Raw genomic sequence first — 21,073 nt, 5'->3', positions numbered from 1 at the left:
GTGTTGTTTTTTGAAAGAAGGAGACTTCTATGGCGAGGAGCTTTTGACCTGGGCACTGGAACCCAAATCTAGCATTAACCTCCCATCCTCTACCTGGACGATGAAGGCTATGAGAGAGGTTCAGGCTTTTGTTCTGTCGCTGAAGAGTTAAAATTTGCGGCCACTCGATTCAGGCGCCTTCACAGTAGACAGGTTCAGCACACCTTCAAGTTCTACTCATAACAGTGGAGGACATGGGTCGCATGCTTCATCCAAGCTGCATGGCGCCGTTATTCCAAGAGAAAGAAAATGGAACATTTCCGAAAGGAAGAAGAAGAAGCAGTATCATGTTTAGAATTTTTTATTTTTTATTTTTTATTTTTTTTATTTTTTTATTTTTTTATTTTTTTATTTTTTTATTTTTTTTAAGTATGGACGGCCGTCCATAACAGATGGATAGTTGTCCCAAATGTTTATAATTTTTTTTTTTTAATATTTGGGTGAAGGACAGGCGTCCATTATTTGTGGGCGTCCGTCCAAAATTAATGGACGATCGTCCATAATGGATGGACGGCCGTCCCTAATGTTTTACAAATTTTTTAATCGTATTTTAATCAGGGACGGACGTCCTTTAAATGGGGATGTCTGTCCCTTGTATATGGATGCCCGTCTATATAATATGAATGAGCGTCCATGTGAGTGAACGGCCGTCCAAATGTGATAGACGGCCGTTCACTAGAAAAAAATTGTAAAAAAATTCAGACGCGCGTTACACGTTGGCCAGTACAGAAATTCGGTACAACTTTTTCAGTATCCGTAGTGTTATTATTATTGATAAGATTTTGTTCTCCATTACCTAATATGCCCTATAATTCATAATTGATGTGAGATTTTTAATTTTGAAGTTAAATCTCAACAATCCCCACTAAAATAATTAAAAGTGTCCTAAACAAACATAGTAGTGTTGAAACCACCATTGGGTGACCGAGTGGTCAATTAAGACTCTTGGGTATATTACTCAAGAAATTATGAGTTCGATTCACCTCGGTCCCTAATAATGGTGGTCATTAGAGACTTACCCGATTGTTACTTCGGAGCTTAGTCAAGTTGACCCATACAACCCCGGCCAAAAAAAAAAACATAATAGTGCTGAACTAGGATTCATGATATAAAACAAATTGCAAATGTCAACAGTTTTGCTTCAACCATATATTGCAAAATTTGGACACAAAGATCTTGAACAAGAATATCCTCCATCCACGAGGGTTTGAAAATTAAAGCTAAGAAAATAGAAAGACTCATTGTTTGTATCTCAAAATTTCTCTTTTGCATTTGAAAATGTCTTTGAGAAATAATAAATATTTCTATAAAATTATCAAAACCTTTAAGGAACCTCTAATAGAAAGATTTTTTAGGGGTGTTCGGTTCTGGGTATCCTACATTTTTTGAAAGAACTGGAACCGACGGTTCCTTGAAATTGGAACCAAAACTAGAACCGATGGTTCCAGTTCCTAGGTACCCAGAACCGAACCTATAACAACGGTTCCGGTTCGGTTTGGGTACCTTAAAATTACATGACCCCCCCAAAATTTTTAAAATGGTAAAAAACCTTTAAAAACTTACAAATACCCCCCCCCTGACACTTGTTAATAAAAATAAAATTACAATTAAAATTTAAATTACAACTCTATTACTTTGTAAAGGTAGATTCTCAAGTCAAACTAACTTACTTTAAATGTTATGAAACATATATAAATGCATTCACATTAGTTTTTTTACGAAAGTTTTTATTAACCCCCCCTACTCTTTAATTTTATTTTATATTTAATCAGTTTTCGTGTTCCGGTTCTGGTTCTTAACTTAGGACTGAAACCGACACTGCACAGTAACGGTTCCAAAAATTTGGAACCAAACCGCACAGTACCGGTTTCAAAAATTTGGAACCGAACCTATCCGTTGACAGGCGTTCCGGTAGAAACCGAAACTAAACCCTGGGTACCCTCGATTCCAGTTCCAACCATTTCTTTGAACACCCCTAAGATTTTTATAGTTTCCTAAAAGTCATTAAGGCGTTTGAAGCAAATGAAATTTACCCATTATATTATTACCGGTAATTCACAACAAACCCCCATAGTTTGATCTAATTTTTGAGCACCTGCTAATTTCATTATTTTATAGGGAGTAAACGATATTTTCCCACCCAAGGTTTGGCAATCTCCAAGTTCCCACCCATAGTTTCATCAATTGTTGATTCTCACCCTTTAAATTAACAAAAAAACTGTTAAATCCAATAGTTAAAGGATAAAATGGTCATTTCAAAATAACCCTTGACTTCTCACATTCACCACACCATTTTTTTGAAATAACCCTTGAGTTCTCAAATTCACCCCACCGGCGATTTCAGGTCATTCGGTTTGTTGCCGACACAGTCAACCCCTCCTGATACCACCATTACAATCCCCTCAACCCTCACATTAAAACCCCCTAACCTCTTCGCCTGATTGAACCCCCCAATCGCCAGCCACCGCTCTTAGTTTTAGTCGGCATTTCATCCAAATTTTGGCAGGTCTCGATATAAAAAACCACCCCCAACACCACCAATAGCAACACTGCTTCCCCCCCCCCCCCCCCCCCCCCCCCAAAAAAAAAAAAAAAATCAAAAACCCTCAACATCGCAGACCGATCGCCGCAGCCTCTCCCTTAGGTTTTTGTGTTTTGTCGTGCCTTTCCAACTAAATTCCGACACCTTGTGAGGTGCAATCGAGTGGAAAAGTTCGGGTTTTTGGTGAAGAGGATAGGGGATGCTGATGGTGATGGTGATGGTGATGTTTAGGAGGTCCAATAGTACCGAAATCACCCAATTTTGGCTTGGCCAGGATCTCCTTTGGGGTTATTTGAGAGAAATTTGAGATATAGGGGTTATTTTGAGAGAAAAGTAATGGTGTTAATTTAAGGGTAGACTACAATTTATGAAACCATGGTGGGAACTTGCAGATATGCCAAACCTTGGGTGGGAAAATGTCGTTTACTCTATTTATTATTAAATTTAGAAGGAATGTAAAAAGATGGGGCTGTAGGATAAATAACCCTATTATTACTTAATAAATATAGTAAAAAAGGAGAGATGAAAGAAATTGAATAGTTGGTTACATAAACGTCATGGATGATGTTCTAGAACTAGAATCATACCATTGTTTTTATCGTGAGATGATATTGACATTGATTTTTATTACTATATTATCATATTTTCTTTTTTTGGGTATAAAAATGGAACCATCACAGGTCACATCGACTTGGGTGGGTCAGGACTCAGGGTGGAGGAGCCAAACATGACCATTAATGTCTCTCTCTGCGCGTGGCGTGGGCAGCCTGAGCCACAATTTTACTTGAAACAAAACAAAAAAGGTAGTACATAATTGATTCTAGAACCACATCCAAAAAATCTAACCAATAGAATATACTTGGCATATTAATTTTTATTATTATGAAATTTAAGAGATTGGATTAATTCTGCGATTTTTGAAGTATTTTTTTTTTTTCATATACTATGTTGTCATATATAATCTTAAATGTGTCATAGAGTTTGGGTTAGGTTATCCCTGAACCTAATCTTTACTCTTTAGAATGAGTGGGGTAATGTTATTGATAAGATTCTGTTCTCTATTACCTAATATGCCCTATAATTCATAATTGATGTGAGATTTTTAATTTTTAAGTTAAATCTCAACAATCTCCACTAAAATAATTAAAAGTGCTGCATATATTTATAAAAACAAGCATGGTGTTAAAACCATCATTGGATGGTCGAATAATCAACTAAGACTCTTGAGTATATTACTCAAGAAATTATGAATTTGATTCATCTCGACCCCTAATAATGGTGGCCATTAGAGATTTACCCGATCGTTAATTTTAGAGTTTGGTCAAGTTGACTCGGACACCCTCGACCAAAAAATAAGATAAAATAAAATAAAAAATAATGGTGCTGAACTAGGATTCATGATATAAAAGAAATTCCAAATGTCAACAGTTTTGCTTCAACCATATAGAGTAATACTACATTTACATCACCTACTACATCATTTTCATTACATCATCACCATTTTACTAATAATTATTTTATTATAATATTAAAAATTCAAAATAATTAAAAATAATTAAAAATTTGTGTGGATGTGGGATATGTCATATCATGGTGTAATGAAAATGGTGTAATGAATGGTGTAAATGTAGCATTACTCAACCATATATTGGAAAATTTGGACACAAAGATCTTGAACAAGAATATCCTCCATCCACGAGGGTTTGAAAATTAAAGCTAAGAAAATAGAAAGACTCATTAATTGTATCTCAAAATTTCTCTTTTGCATTTAAAAATATACCTGAATACTGTTTACAGAAAAATACATAAAAGAACATATTTTATGGACAAGAAAGTAGCTTGAGTCGATAACTTAACGAAGTAATTAAGCAAAGGCATACTAAGAACCTATTTAGGAGTTGATTCATCGCCGTGTTTCTTGTATTCGTCACAGTTGAGGCTTAATCCCCCTTGTTGTTGTAAACACAAAGTTCTTTGAGAATGTCTTTCAGAAATTGCTGCAAAGATAAAAGTCAGAACAAAATCCTGAAAAAACAAAAATAAAAGTTCATTTTAAACGGCTGGCATACCGCAAAGTTATTTATTTATTTTTAGTTAAAATGACAGTAAATGGCATAAAAAACTCAAGCCAGCATCTAAAAGTTATGCATAATCAAACGATCAAAATACATACTTCAGGTTGATCTGTCTCTTGAATTAGTTGTCGTAAAGTCCAATTGGATTGCCTTTCAAAGAGCTTAAACATAATATCTTCCATCTCTCCACGGTCCCTTCTTGTTCTTTTCACTTCAGACGCTTTAGCCGGGGCTTTCTTCTTTTCCTATTGCAAACAAAGCAGCTCCCTTTAGATATATTCTGTGTCGCAAATGTATTCAGAAGAAGAAAAAAAAGCTGAGAAAAGGAAAAACAGAAAAACACAATTCTGTTGAACATTAAAAGTTAGCCAAAATTACAGTAAATCCAAGAGGAATCATCATCCCTGGCATAGGTCGCATATGACTTCCAGTGTCATTATCAATGACCTGAAAAAAAACAAGGAGAAGATCAAAGAAACAAGGGAAACTTTTGAGTACATTACCAATGAGAAGTTCCAGTACAAATACAAAGAAATGAATAAGAGAACCTGTATCTGTCTACTTTTGGTCGTATACTTTTTTGTTCGTTCACGGCAGAGTTTTCCATAGTTTTCCATGTTTTCATGAAGAGGTCTCATGTCCAACTTCAATATGTTTCCCTCATAAGAAATCTTCCCTGAAATGCAAAAGGATTTTACACCTAGTACATTCTTGAGCTTAACTTCTAATATCTTTTAAAGAAACATCAAAAACAGAAAATGTTAATCAAAGCAATGCGAGTTAGTAATTAAATACATTGACCAAATGCACATGAAAAAAAGAAAATGCACAACCCCAAAAGGGAAACTGAATTTTGGTCTTGATATTTATCTTAATGGGGCACTCAAAAACTGTATAGAGTGTAAATTCCTAATACAAACAATATAAGAAAAAAGAGTTTTATGTTGCAGAATCGATAATTATAATTAGATAGACAATCATAAACTTTGAATGAACCAATAGAATGATGTGTGTGCTCGAAAGGAGGAGGTATAAAATTGGCATTCATGTACAGTCTGTCAAGAGACATTGTGATTATAGATAATGGTAACTGAATTTTGTAGCTTAGCAAGAAGATGCAGCTAGGATTATTGAAGGTTATTAAAATACTGAAACCGAGGAAATGAGAGAAAAAGTTGGTATCACATTATCTGGTTGAGTAGTTGTATAACAATTCTTGTTAATGTCAGTGTTGTTTACAGGAATTCAGTCTAAAAGTTATCATAGCTTCCAAAGAAATTGAAAAGTTTAGAGAGGTCTTCGCCCACAAAGTGATACTATTAAAGAGGTCGTGGCTGTGAACTACTGATAGTTAAACTAAAGAAAATTAAACTTCACAAAAATACTGAAACTGGGTAAAAAAAAGATTGTGGTAAGCGAAGCGTATTAATGAACTGCTATAGAAGTAATACCAGAACAAAAGCACCATGGTTACCTTGTGTGGACTCGGAAAATGCACACATTGGAACAACTTCAGACTTGTCCATTCCATAATGTTTGGGTGCAAATCCAGATTCAGGGCCAATCAATTCCATAGAGAACTCATTATCTTTCAAATTATTCGCCTAAGACGGTTGAGAATAAAAGGATATAAATATTACTGCTATAGCTTATAACATATATCTAAAATCAATGAGACAAACATTTCAACAATTCTTTGAACTGAATGATTCAAGCTCTAAAATGGCCACACCTTTTTGTTCTCTTTTTACTACTGTTTTGTTTTATGAGCCTCTTATACTTGCAACTGTTACACTGAGAGAGCATAAATGCACAGCGCCATGAAAGTAAAAAAATTAACCCAAATCCAGTAAATCTAGAGACCAATAAAACGCGCCCCCCCACCCCCCCCCCCCCCCCCCCCCCACCACCCCCAAAAAAAAAAACAAGAAACTCAGTGTAAAGTTCACTTCCGAATGCTGTTATTTGTCCCACCTAGAGAAAGAAACCACACCTCCGGAACACAGCCTGCAACAAAAAAAAAGTCTTCAAAATCACCATGCAACTGTCTCTTAATAACCCTGAGAGCGGTTTTGTCATCCGGGCCGGGGGGTCGATGGAGATGAAAGTTTGGCAACATGGCGAGAAGAGCCATCGGAAAAGGCTGAAAGAGCGAGAGACCAATGCAGGACATTTCATTAGAGCATTGTTCGTTCTGCCGCCTTGTATCAACAACTCCACCATAACGGTATTGCGATGATTGGCGGGTTCGTCCTATAGAGATGAGGGTGAAATGCAAAAAATGAAAAGTAATAAGACGGTTCTTGGAGTGTTTTTTCTGTTTAGGGTGTGTTGTGCTGGTATCTCATGGATCAAATGGAATCTATTAGTTGTTCTGTTGTGTGTTTTATTGATATACAAGTACTTTAAATCCTCTCAAACTGTTTTCAGAGACACCTCGTTTTCAAGAGTTTGGGGATCCGTATTTTTTTTTTTTTTTCTTTTCTTTGATCCTTTTTTACTTTTAGAGGTTAATTTATTTTTGGGCCAACTTACTTAATTTAGTCATTTTTCAAACTACAGCCCTACGAAGTTATTAAAATCGATGCTCGATGTTTGGCACCTGATCGACCGTTTCACCTACGTTCATGACGATGGTAAAATTCTGGCAAGTGATTCGATAAGAACTCTTGTATGTTACTCAAGGTCTTATTTCAAGTCTTTTTCTCGATTGTAATAGGGATAATCACTGAATTTCAAACTGGTTATTTCAGAATCCTGAAAGATTGTTGAGATGCGTAAACTGATCTGGATATTCTCTCCTAAAATAAAAATAAAATTACAGTTGAACACTGTCTTTATAAACTATCACCTTCACAAAGTTGCCCGTTTACTTTTTTGTTACCATACAGTGTTTTATTGAATTATCACCACTGGATACGATGATAAAAGAGCAAGATTCTGAGCTCTCCCGTTTGAGTCCCTACGGGCTTTAATAGGGGTGACCACGGGGCTTACTTGGTTGTCAACTTCAAAGTTTCGAGGATGTTGAGATACACACAATTGACCCCACATCCTCGTAAAAAAAAAAAAAAAGTTTTACTTTATTGTAATAATGGCTTCTCAGGGGAATGAATTCACCCAAGGTTTGAAATCTGATTTCGAAAGCTCAGTACCGATTCCCAGGATTGTAAAAATTTCACATGATTCAGTTCTATATATTCCAATTGTCACAATGTGTATGCCTAATGGGTTGCCTATATCAAGCATTAGACGTGAAGCAGTGACATGCCCCCACTCTTTGATCTGATATTTCATATAACCTGAGACAAACAAGCAAGATGTTCAAAACCTCATACTTATATTGCTGCTGACTTCTTCTATGTCCAGTTTGAACCTTGAATTTAATTAATATAAACATTTTAAGGAAATTTAAAAATCAATCTCATAGGTCAGTTCAGCATAAAGCAAGTCATGGGAATCGGGCACTAATATTTTTGAAAATTAACCTTTCAACTGCGCTCATCGGCTAGCCTGGCATGGCTGGCTTTGTTATTACACATCAATTCATGCCTAAAGTCGATTTAACCTAACTCGTTCAAGGAAAGCACGGTGAAGAAGCAAACTTAAAAATGCTGAATATACAATGATTGCTGAAGATGACTTATATTCAAACAAGTTACAGATCTCCAATGCTTCATCTCAAGCAGAAGTCATAGATAGTCGACAAATATGGTAGAATTCATACATGGTAGTTACAAAATTCATTGTAAGACGGTCAATCCGTTGGGATTTATACTGGAACGATCAGAGCGTTGCTTCGACAGTATTTGCTTCTCTCTTTCCGCCTGAAGTGATCGGCACAATGATTCAGTTTTTCTTTCTGATTTTGGATTTTTCAATTGTTTCTTCATTCTCTCACGCTGGTTGGACAAAGAAGAGTTTTAAGTACTATAATTTAACAATAAGATATATAAGCATAACTCAACCCAGGGGGGAAAGTAGGAAAAAGATGTGATAGTGTATGTCAGCGAACCAATTAGAAACAATAGTCCATGATTGCCCTGTTCATGCAGAAAGACCAACGATGGTGGCAAGAAGAACCACCTCAGACAAGACTTGTCGTCGTTAAAAGGAATTAATAGCATAAAATCAGTGCAACAAACTTCAATGGCAACGATAACAGAAGTTTTCTCCAACAATTTCTGCACTCATTACATGAAGCTTAAGCACGAGGGATAGTGTTATATGGCATAGATATTCTAAAAGGGAAAAAATTACTTTTTAAAAATCCAAGCCCAATGGTCCTAGCATATAGAGGGCAGATGGTCTTGGGTGGGAGGGGTGTTCAGGGTTCAGTCTTTACAGTAAAGGGAAAAAGAGAAAGATAAGATCAAGAAAAGCAAAAAACACTACCTCCTCAACAAGTTCTATAAGTGTAACATTGATTTCTCACATTTGCTCTTCAAGAATACATTTTCCTTCTTCAGTTCCTTGATGATTTTGCCATCTAGTGTTTCCGTACAAAGAAATAAAAATGGTACATAGCATCATGCAATCATGAAAACCAAGCTTAAATCTATATCTAATCTTTAAAAAAGTAAAATTTTACCTTTTCAATCTCTTGCTTAATGTTTCGAAGACCTCATTGCTCTTAACAATGCATCCTGCAGAGTCAAGCTATTTACTTCGGGCACAAGTAACCCAATAATTCTTTGATAACTTTACTATATCTACTAATTAAGAGACTGCTTACACATGCACAGTAGATACTAATGAGACCAGAGACCATGCCTAAATTGAATTAATGTGAAATGTGGTACAATATCCCATGACTACCTGAACAAGCACTTGGATTAAATCCATCTCTAACTCAAAAGAAAAAATGATTCTGCACCATGCTAAGAAGTCAGAAACCAACCCTGCATTATACAGTCATGTGGACAAATTTCAAAAAGGTTACACATCCAACCACCCAAATACAATTAAATTTAATTGTAACCAACATCCAAATCACATCCTTTAGCTCTTATTACATATTATTATTTTATAGAGTATTTAGAATGCTAGGTGAGAGAGACAAAAGAATGTCTCCTATGCAACTATCATCAAAATGTTGGTCAGTAAGGTTTTTATGCATTATTTTAAGGCAATGAACTCAATGAGGTAGACGGAATTGCTGGAATTTTTCTCGTCAGCAGTCAACTGCAAGCGCAAATTCTTTTCGGTAGCCAGTAATTGGGATACTGCTCAGCATATAATTCATTTGGGACTGCTCCTGAACTAGTTTCTCTTCATGCTGCTTAATTTTTAATTCAGCAAGCTGAAGTTCCAGGGTTTTCTGCTTTAACTCTGATCCAAGTCCACAGCAATATAACATCAATCAATAATCAGAAGCCTACGTCAAAAACATCAGATAAACAAGTAAAGTTAATCTAACAACTTCTGTCATATTGTTGTTCGTAGGGCATACTGATCAGCTAGCTGCTTCAGATATTTCTCAACCTAGACATAAAAATAAGAGTAAATAAGAGTCAGACAAATATAGGGGTGAGATAAATTCAAAAACAAAATAAAATTGAAAACTTCGCCTGAATTCTCTGTTTCTTAATCTCATTCTCCTTTAGCTGAGTAAGACACTCATCCTTTTGCTCATTCTCGTTAACGCTAACATCCTACAACAAAAAGAAACAAACATTACAGAATGGCATATTGGAAAAGAAAATGTAAATGGAAAGAGAAAAACAGCATGAAGAGAACCATAAGCCCCGTGAGAGTGAAAAAATATAAAAAACATCATAGGAAAAACCAATTAAAATAAAAAATTCAAGAACCAAGGTACGGCACTCTCCAATTCATGTTAGCATCAAGACATTGGAGTTCTCACCTTATTACTCTAGACCTGCGAGACAGATAAAAAATTAACTAATCAATTAATTTTAGAGGTAAGAGTTAATAAACTGAGCATTGAACACATGCCACATGAATGCTCAAATAAACATGAACAACAAAATTGAGAAGAACATGCAGTCATATGCTTATCAGCTATATGCACTAGTTAAAGCAGGACAGAAAGCAAGACGTGAAGAATAATTCACCAATTCTCAACTAGGGAAGACCATTAATTAACCTTGATGCATCTTGAAACTTGGCTGAAATCTAGTCTAGTTCTGTCCTCTGTCGATACGCGCTTGCACTCATCCTGCGCAATAGTGAGCAAGCATCAATTTCCATGAACCGATAAATAGCTAGAAGGATGATTATGGGACCTGTACAACTTCCCATACCAATTGGTAAGGGAAATTAACTTAAGTGAGAATTTCATGAATTTAAATTACTCCATGGGAAGAAAAGTGATCGTGAAAAGTATACATTAGCATCTTGTTCTGACGTTGTAATTCTCTACAAAGAGACTCTAGCTTATCTCAACAGCAATGCTACAAATAGAAATAAAGGGTGAATCAGTGAACAGATATCTCTACTCAACGTCAGTATATAATGTATTAGGTACAAGTCAATAAAGTATACATGCTTCTGACCAAGCAAATTTTTCAACAAGTAAATAACAAGTTAGATTACAATCTCTCTGCACAGTTTATATAAGGTTAAAAGGAAATCTATTTTATACAACAAAAGAATATTCCATAATATCACATAAATGGTATCTCTAATTCCAGACTCTTTGCAATACATCATCTCATTTGACGGATTTTACAAGTCTTCTTCTCAGCACGCCCAATGGAATTACATCCTCTTTAACAGCAATTTATTGATAGAAACCTTACTTTATAACAAAGGCGAAAATAATAAACGTGTCCTTTCCCATATGACCAGATATAATATGATTAAACCTCTGAACAGCACCGTAGCAATCAGGATTCATCTCAACTATCACAAAAGTTGTAAAAGAAAGCCAAAGATAACTTACCTGCATCTCTTTCCGCAGAACTTGTTGATATCTCAGAGTGAATTCAGAAACTCAGTTTCGGATTAAAAGTGCGCTTTGCCTCTTACGTGGTCAGTTTTTCCTGACAACCAAGAAGTAAACTATAAGCTAGTGAACTACATTTTGAAATTTGAAAACAACAAAAATGAAGAGTAAATTCATACACCCACAATACTCAAAATGGGAAAATATGACAGGTTCAAAGTGAATGCTTAAAACCAAAAAAATAAAAACTCTGTAGATCATCATACAGATCTTAGAAAAATAACATCAAAGTACGAAAATATTATTAACGGTTTTCTGCTTTTCAAAGAATCATCACTTTCTGATGCAGATAACTCCTTTGTACGGTTCCCTGCGCATCTGATCTTCCTTCAATTGCTACCAAAGATGAAATAGGGTACATTTTGAAAAGTCAAAAATCAGAATCAAAAGACATATGATAGAGATGCATATGTTATGACAATTCTCTGGATGCATGGCCTACATTAAAATACTTTACTTCTAAGATCCTTCCGAGTTGGCGCCTTCAGAAATCCAACATATTCAACTCAATTCCTTTTGTCATCTACTACAAAGACCAATCACCTAAAGCATCATCTTGGAAGTATATCAAGCTTTTCAGATGTGTCTACAAAATCGTGTCAAGGGTTGAATAACTGTCAGTATAATTAATTGTTGACATAACACACATTCTTGGTCATTCCTGCTGTTCAACTATAATATAAAATAATTTATTTAAAAAGAAAAGTCAGGATAAATGATCGGAGAATGAATGTTAGTAGTCTCTGTCTACACCTCTATCTCAATGTCAATATCCCCTACCTCCCAGGGTGGGGGAAAAACCACCTCATCTTACTTTTTTGGAGTTTCCCGTACATTCTTTCTGCAAAATTACCATAATGTTCATAAAGCATCTGATCTAATATGCTGTATCAGTCAGTGGCTGTACATTCTCCCGATAAAAAAGTAAACGGGCAGCCACAAACACTTATGATGTGTATTATTTGAGGAAATAGGAAATTGCATTCAAGTTGAATATATTACATCTCTTGTATTTTGACATTCCCCTTGAACTTGGCCTTTTACTCGCTGATCCAGATATCCCAGCTGAAGCCTCCGAAACTGAAGCAACTGCTGTAGGCATGGCCGCGATACCGTCTGTTTCCTCCACTGACCCTTATTAGGCATTTTGATTAAGTCCCTGAAGCATCGAAATTATCCATTTCAGATAATGGAACAGGAAAGTTCTCAGTTTCTGAGTTCTCTGTCCTACCCTTGTTGTTTGAAACTCTTCTGATGCAACTCATGTGTCGATTCATTGAATGATCTAATTCCACAAAACCCATCCTTGTAATCCCCAAGCGAGTTTTCTTGTTCTAAAGTTGGTGTTGCAGGAGCTAGAGCTTTGTGGGCATCAACAAACCCATTGGCAATGAATCTACTCAGGAGCTGATTTGCATCTGCGCCCTCCATTATACCATACTTCCACCACAAACAGAATCATCAATATAAACAGCCACTACACAAACTAATGCAAAAATACAGGAAAAACAGTTATACGATGCCCATCTTTTTTGAAGATTTCCTAAATAGTTTCATTTCCGAAAAGAGAAAGAAATAATATAAAACTGATGCAGAAAAACTCATGACATTTCCTTTTTAAGGACTGCAACTTCAGTAAACGGCTATCTGTATCCCCAGCATCAAAATCACAGTTGAGAAAACCAAACCAACACAAATTGTTACTTGTACAGTAAATTTAGCTAGTTTCAACATCAGACTTCAGAGAAACAAATTGAAGATTTATATCTTTTCATGACAGTAAACTTAAGTCTCAGTTCTTCAAATTAGAACCACAATCTCTTGCACTACTTTTCCCTATAATTATCAAAAACTCCAAAAAAAAAGCAATTATGCTTATTTTTTCAACGTTTTTTGTTATCCCATTATGGAAAGAAACAGGGAAAATAAAAAGAGAAGCTTTAAGAACTAAATACACTAAAATCGTTGATAGTTTCAATTTCAAAAAGCTCTTAATCACAGGTAAAACATCAACCAAATGACATAAAAACAGAAACCTATCTCTTAAAATACGAGTGCACGACAAAGAGACAGCTAAAAAAAAAAAAAGATACTAATTCTGCAACTGGGTTTTCACCATTTCACCAAGAGCTTAAATCTACACTAAACCCTTAAATAAAAATGACTAACGATTCGTTAATTAAAATGTAGAAAACCGATCAAACAGGAGCTGAAGCGATCTACGGTAAGCAGAAAGCAAGAAAATCAGAAAGAGAAAGAGAGAATACCAGCACGTGGTGAGTGAGAGAAACGTCCTCGCTTTCGTTGAACAGAAAGAAACACAAACAAAACAATGCGTCTTCTCCAGTGGGGTTTTAGTTTTATAATTTTATTACGAAAAGAAAAGAAAAAAGTTTATAAAATATGTTTAGTAAAATTAATTTTTTTGAAACGACGCCTTGGTTTTTTTTCCGTAGTATATTGAGAATATCATAAGATGTAAAATAAACCTCAATTATTATTAATGTGAGTTGAAAGATGAGGAGATATTTTGATCCTTTGCTATCATATCATTATCCATTTATATTTAATTAAAGAATTAAGGAGATTATGTTTACGTTGTTAAATTAATTTTCTCCAAGAGTTAATTTGGTAATTATTTTCCTTTCAATTATAAGAATTTGTAGTACATGAGCATAACAACCGTTCTATCATTAATTAGCATTAATTGAAATTAATGCTGGCTAATTTGGCCCATTTAGAAGGCTTTTTTTTTTCTTTTTTCTGTAATCGGAGTATTCGAACAAGTTTATACGTACTCTAACTAACTCTCGAACTCTACTTAACACTCTACAAACTCAAAGTATCATGTAAGTTACAATGTGACAGATGACCCAAAGATTCTAACCCAAAAAATCAATAAAGAAATCAAATCTCCATACGCCCACCTTGGGATTATTTAGAAGCAAATTTTGTTAGATAAGAAACAAAATTATATTTATGAATCTTGACATAAATTGTGGGATTTTGTTACTCTTCTTTATATCCTAAAAATGAACTGTGATTATTTGAGATATAATTGGAACCATTTAGAGCGTATAATTTTGTTAGCTTCTTTACTGCAAATCTAAAGTTGAAATAAGTGACATAGTTATCAAATCGCGTGTCATATCTCGTATCGAAAACCTAATTTTTCAAATCATGTATTGTGTATCGTATTGTATCATAAGATACTATTTTTTCAAAATAATAATAATAATAATGAAAAGAAAGATGATATCCTTACAAAGACTCATACAAAGAGGGCTACAAAATGACATCATCCAGAAAAAAAAAAAAAAAAAAACGGAAAGAGAGAGAGAGAAAAATCATGAAAATCAAGTGCAGAGATTGTCTTTGTATGCCCCCTTTGTATGTGTCTTTGTAAAACTAGCATTGCTCTAATGAAAATAATGGACATTTTCTTAAAATTAATATTATCCCCAATATTAATTAACGAATTTTATGATATTATTAGTTTTAAATTATGGTATTATATAATAAAAATTAATCACAAAATTAAGAATCTATATCATTTTCTCTTAACCATACATATCATTTCCAAGATCAATGTCAATATCTATATCTTCACTTGTGTTATTATTATTATGCAAAATAAGCAACACATCTTCCTCTTCACTTTTTCTATGTTAAATGGGTAAATTTGAACGGGTTTTAGTGAACTGGATTGGGTGACTCGAATCCGACCCGATCTATTTCAATTCAACCTAAAAAATTTATTGGCCCAAATTAATAAAGTAATATCGATATTTTTAAATATATTAACTAATACGTATTGTAGGATACATATCAACGTATCGAAAGGTTTAAGATACACTTTTTGATACGTATCGTTGGTAACCTATATCGTAAGATTCTAATAACCATGATCAACGGGCTCTTGGATCATACTATCTCCAACAAGTTATGAATGAAGATGAAAGAAATCATCATCCAATAGTCCTAACTTCATAATTTGATTCATTCTTATTATAAAATTTTCTATAAAGAGAAAGATAAGATCAAGAAAATGCAAAAAAAAAAAACACTACCTCCAACAAGTTCTATAAGTGTAACATCTGATTTCTCACATTTGCTCTTCAAGATACATTTTCCTTCTTCAGTTCCTGATTGATTTTGCCCCTAGTGTTCCGTACAAAGAAATAAAAATGGGCATTAGCATCATGCAATCATGAAAACCAAGCCTTAAAACATAATCTAACTTTTAAAAAAAGTAAAATTTACCTTTTCAATCTCTTGCTTAAATGTTTCGAAGACCTCCTTGCTCTTCAACAATGCATCCTGCAGAGTCAATAGCTATTACTTCGGGCACAAGATAACCCAATAAATATCTTTGAAAACTTTACTAGTATCTACTAATTAAGAGACTGCTTTACACCTGCACAGTAGATACATTAATGAGCCATGAGGCATAGCCTTAAAATGAATTAATGTGAAATGTGGTAACAAATATCCCATGACTACTGACAAGCACTTGGATTAAATCCATCTCTAACTCAAAGAAAAAATGATTTGACACATGCTAAGAAGTCAGAACAACCAACCCTTGCATTATACATGCATGAGGACAAAATTTCAAAAGGTTACACATCAACCACCAAATACAATTAAATTTAATTGATTAACACAACATCCCAAATACATCCTTTAGCTCTTATTATCATATTATTATTTTATAGAGATATTTAAGAATGCTAGGTGAGAGAGACAAAAGAATGCTCCTATGCAACTATCATCAAAATGTGGTCAGTAAGGTTTTAGCATTATTTAAGGCAATGAAATCAAATGAGGTAGACCTGGAATTGCTGGAATTTTTCTCCGTCAGCAGTCAACTGCAAGCGCAAATTCTTTTCGGTAGCCAGTAATTGGGATACCGCCAGCATATAATTTCATTTGGGACTGTCCTGAACTAGTTTCTTTGCTGCTTAATTTTTAATTCAGCAAGCTGAAGTTCCAGGGTTTTCTGCTTTAACTATGCATCAAAGTCCACAGCAAATAACATCAATCAATAAGTCAAGAAGCCTACGTCAAAAAACATCAGTAAAACAAGTAAAAGTTAATCTAAACCTTCTGTCCATATTGTTGTTCAGTAAGGGCATATGATCAGCTCTGCTTCAGATTATTCTCAACCAGACATAAAAAATAAGAGTAAATAAGAGCTAGACAAAATATAGGGGTGAGATAAAATTCAAAAACAAAAAAAAATTGAAAACTTGCCTGAATTCTCTTGTTCTTACATTCATTCTCCTTTAGTGAGTAAGACACTATCCTTTTGTCATTAGCTTAACGCTAACATCCTACAACAAAAGAAACAAACATTACAGAAAAGAGCATAAATTGGAAAAGAAATGTAAATGGAAAGAGAGAAAAACGCATGAAGAGAACCATAACCCCAGTAAGAGAGTGAAAAAAATAATAAAATAACATCATAGGAAAACCAATTTAAAATAAAAAAAATTCAAGAAACCAAGGTAACAGGCACTCTCCAATTCATGTTAGCATCAAGCAATTGGAGTTCTACTATTACTTTTAGCCTGCGCAGACAGATATAACAAATTAACTAATCAATTAATTTTAGAGGAAGAGTTAACTTAAACTGAGCATTTAGAACACATGCCACATAGAATGCTCAAATAAACATGAACAACAAAATTGGAAGAATCATGCAGTCATATGCTTATAGCCTATATGCTACACTAGGTAAAGCAGGACAGAAAAGCAAGACGTGAAGAATAAATTCAAACATTCTCAACTAGGGAAGACCATTAATTAACCTTGATTGCATCTTGAAACTTGGTGATAAATAGTCTCAAGTTCTGTCCCTCTGTCGATACGCGCTGCACTATCCTGCGCAATAGGAGCAGCATCAATTCTCCATGAAACCGATAAATAGCTAGAAGGATGATTATGGGTCACTGTACAACTTCCCATACCAAATTGGTAAGGGAAATTAACTTAAGTAGAGAATATTTCATGAATTTAAATTACTCCATGGGAAGAAAAGTGATCGTGAAAAAGTATACATTAGCATCTTGTTCTGACGTTGTAATTCTCTACAAAGAGACTTCGTTATCTCTAACAGCAATAGCTACAAATAGAAAAAAACAGGGTGAAATCAGGGACACGATATCATTACCTTCAACGTCAATATAAGTATTAGGATACAAGTCAATAAAGTATACATGCTTTGACCAAGCAAATTTTTCAACAAGTAAATACAAAGTTAGTATTACAATCTCTCTGCACAGTTTATATAAGGTTAAAAGGAAATCTATTTTTATACAACAAAAGAATATTCCATAATACACATAATGGTATCTCTAATTCCGACTCTTTGCAATACATCAATCTCATTTGACGGATTTTTAAGTCTTCTCTTCAGCACGCCAAATGGAAACATCATCTTAACAGCAATTTATTGATAGAAAACCTTACTTTATAACAAAGGCGATAAAATAATAAACGATGTCCCTTTTACCCATATGCACCAGATAATCATATGATTAAACCTCTGAACAAGCACCGTAGCAATCAGGATTCATCTCAACTATCACAAAAGTTGTAAAAGCAAAGCCAAAGATAACTTACCTGCATCTCTTTCGCCAAGAACTTGTTGATATCTCAGAGTGAATTCAAGAAACTCAGGTTCGGATTTAAAAGTGCGCTTTGCACTCTTACGTTTGGTTTCAGTGTTTTCCTGCACAACCAAGAAGTAAACTATTTAAGCTAGTGAACTACATTTTGAATTTGAAAACAATCAAAAAATGAAGAGTAAATTCATACACCCCACAATACTCAAAATGGGAAAATATGACAGGTCCAAAGTGAATGCTTAAAAATAACCAAAAAATAAAAACTCTGTAGATCATCAAACAGATCTATAGAAAAATAACATCAAAGTACGAAAATTATTAACCGGTTTTCTGTTTTCAAAGAATCATCACTTTCTGATGCAGATAACTCCTTTGTACGGGTTCCCTGCGCATCTGATCTTCCTCAATTGCTACAAAATGAATGAAATAGGGTACATTTTGAAAATGTCAAAAATCAGAAATACAAAGACATATTGATAGAGATGCATATGTATGAACCATTCTGGATGCATGGCCTACATTAAAATACTTTACTTCTAAGATCCTTCAAGAGTTGGCGCCTTCAGGAATCCAACTATATTCAACTCAATTCCTTGTCATTCTAATACAAAAGCCAATCACCCTAAAGCATCAATTCTTGGAAGGATATCAAGCTTTTCAGATGTGTCTAACAAATCGTTTCAAGGGTTGAATAACGTCAGTATATAATTAATTGTTTGACATAACACACATTCATTTGGTCCTTCTGCTTCAACTATAATATAAAATAATTTATTAAAAAGAAAAAGTCAGGATAATGATCGGAGAGATGAATGTTAGTAGTACTCTGTCTACACTCTATCAATGTCAAATATCCCCTACCTCCCAGGGTGGAGGAAAAAAAAACACTCATCTTACTTTTGGAGTTTCCCGTACATTCTTTCTGCAAAATTACCATAAGCTTCATAAAGATCTGATTAATATGCTGTACAAGTCAGTGTGCTGTACATTCTCCGATAAAAAAGTAAAAAGGGCAGCCACAAAACTTATTGCAGTGTATTATTTAGAAGGAAAAGTAGGAAATTGCTTCAAGTTGAATATAATTACATCTCTTGTATTTTGACATTCCCCTTGAACTTGGCTTTTACCTCGCTGCATCCAGATTCCCAGCGAAGCCTCCGAAACTGAAGAACTGCTGTAGGCATGGCCGGCATACCGTCTGTTTTCCTCCACTGAACCCTTATTAGGCATTTTGATTAAGTCCACTGAAGCATCGAAATATCCATTCAGATAATGGAACAGGAAAAGTTCTCAGTTTCTGAGTCTTCTCTGTCTACCCTTGCTTGTTTGAAACTCTCTGATGCCAACTCATGTGTCGATTCTTGAATGATCTAATTCCACAAAACCCTATCCTTGTAATACCAAGCGAGGTTCTGTTCTAAAGTTGGTGTTGCAGGAGCTAGAGCTTTGTGGGGCTATCAACAAAACCCATCTGGCAATGAATCTACTTCAGGAAGCTGATTTGCATCTGCGCCCTCATTAACCTATACTTCCACCACAAAAACAGAATCATCAATATAAACAGCCCTACACAAACTAATGCAACAATACAGGGGGAAAAACAGTTATACTATGCCATCTTTTTTGAAGATTTCCTAAATAGTTTCTTTTCCGAAAAGAGAAGAAATAAATATAAAAAATGCAGAAACTCATGACATTTCCTTTTTAAGGACTGCAACTTCAGTAAAAACTGGCTATTCTGTATCCCAGCATCAAAATCACAGTTGGAAGAAAACCAAACCAACACACAAATTGAGTACTTGTACAGTAACATTTACTAGTTTCAACATCAGACTCAGTGAGAAACAAATTGAAGATTTTATATATTTCATGACAGTAAACTTAAGTCTCAGTTCTTCAAATTAGAACCACAATCTCTTGCACTACTTTTTCCCTATAATTTATCAAAAACTCCAAACAAAAAGCAATTACTGCTTATTTCAACGTTTATGATTATCCCATTAGGAGAGAACACATGGCGAGAAGGGCCATTGGAAGGAGGCTGAAAAGAGCGAGAGACCAATGCAGGACATTTCATTAGAAGCATTGTTCGTTCTGCCTGCCTTGTATCAACAACTCCACCATAACCGGTATTGCGATGATTGGCGGGTTCGTCCATAATAGAGATGAGGGTGAAAATGCAAAAAATGAAAAGTAATAAGACGGTTTCTTGGAGTTTGTTTATTTATCTATGTTTAGGGGTGTTGTTAGATGCTTTATCATATCATGGATCAAATGGAATCTATTAGTTTGTTCTTGTTGTGTGTTTTTATTGCTATTACAAGTACTTTAAATCCTCTCAAAACTGTTTTCAGAAGACCAAATCTGTTTTCAAGAGTTTGGTGGATAACCGTAATTTTTTTTTTTTTTTTTCTTTTCTTATAGGAATCCTTTTTATTACAATTTAAATAGAGGTTAATTTTATTTTTGGCACAAATATTAACTTAATTTAGTCATTGATTTCAAAAACTAACAAGACAACCACTAAACGAAGTTATTAAAAATAATCGATGCTCAGATGTTATTTGGACACCTGATCGACCAAGTTTCAACCTAAAAGTATCATTGACTGATGGATAAAATTCTTGACAGTCAAGTGATTCGATAAGAACTCTTGTATGTATTACTCAAAAGGTCTTAATTTCAAGTCTTTTCTCGATTGTTAATAGGGATAATCACTGAAATTTTTATCAAACTGGTTATTTCAGAATCCTGAAAGATTAGTTGAGATACGAGTAAACTGATCTGGATATCTCCTATCATAAAAATAAAAAAT

The 21,073-nt window shown here is 34.5% G+C and overlaps 1 protein-coding gene and 1 pseudogene across 1 annotated transcript; both read right to left on the bottom strand.

Moving 5' to 3' along the window:
• Nucleotides 1-4,521: 4,521 nt before the first annotated feature.
• On the bottom strand, nt 4,522-6,829 carry LOC116138254. Its single transcript, XM_031423966.1, has 6 exons — nt 6,650-6,829; nt 6,131-6,260; nt 5,205-5,332; nt 5,035-5,103; nt 4,755-4,901; nt 4,522-4,578 (listed from the first exon to the last, which is right to left on the bottom strand). The coding sequence occupies exons 1-6, from the start codon at nt 6,827-6,829 to the stop codon at nt 4,522-4,524; spliced, it is 711 nt and encodes a 236-aa protein (XP_031279826.1).
• Nucleotides 6,830-7,758: 929 nt separating this feature from the next.
• LOC116138253 lies at nt 7,759-20,416 on the bottom strand (annotated as a pseudogene).
• Between the last annotated feature and the right edge of the window lie 657 nt (nt 20,417-21,073).

Source organism: Pistacia vera, unplaced genomic scaffold, assembly GCF_008641045.1.
Source record: "Pistacia vera cultivar Batoury unplaced genomic scaffold, PisVer_v2 Contig34, whole genome shotgun sequence".
Classification (NCBI taxonomy): Eukaryota; Viridiplantae; Streptophyta; class Magnoliopsida; order Sapindales; family Anacardiaceae; genus Pistacia; species Pistacia vera.
The sequence above is the reverse complement of the archived record's forward strand: the minus strand, read 5'-3'. Positions and strand labels throughout refer to the sequence as shown.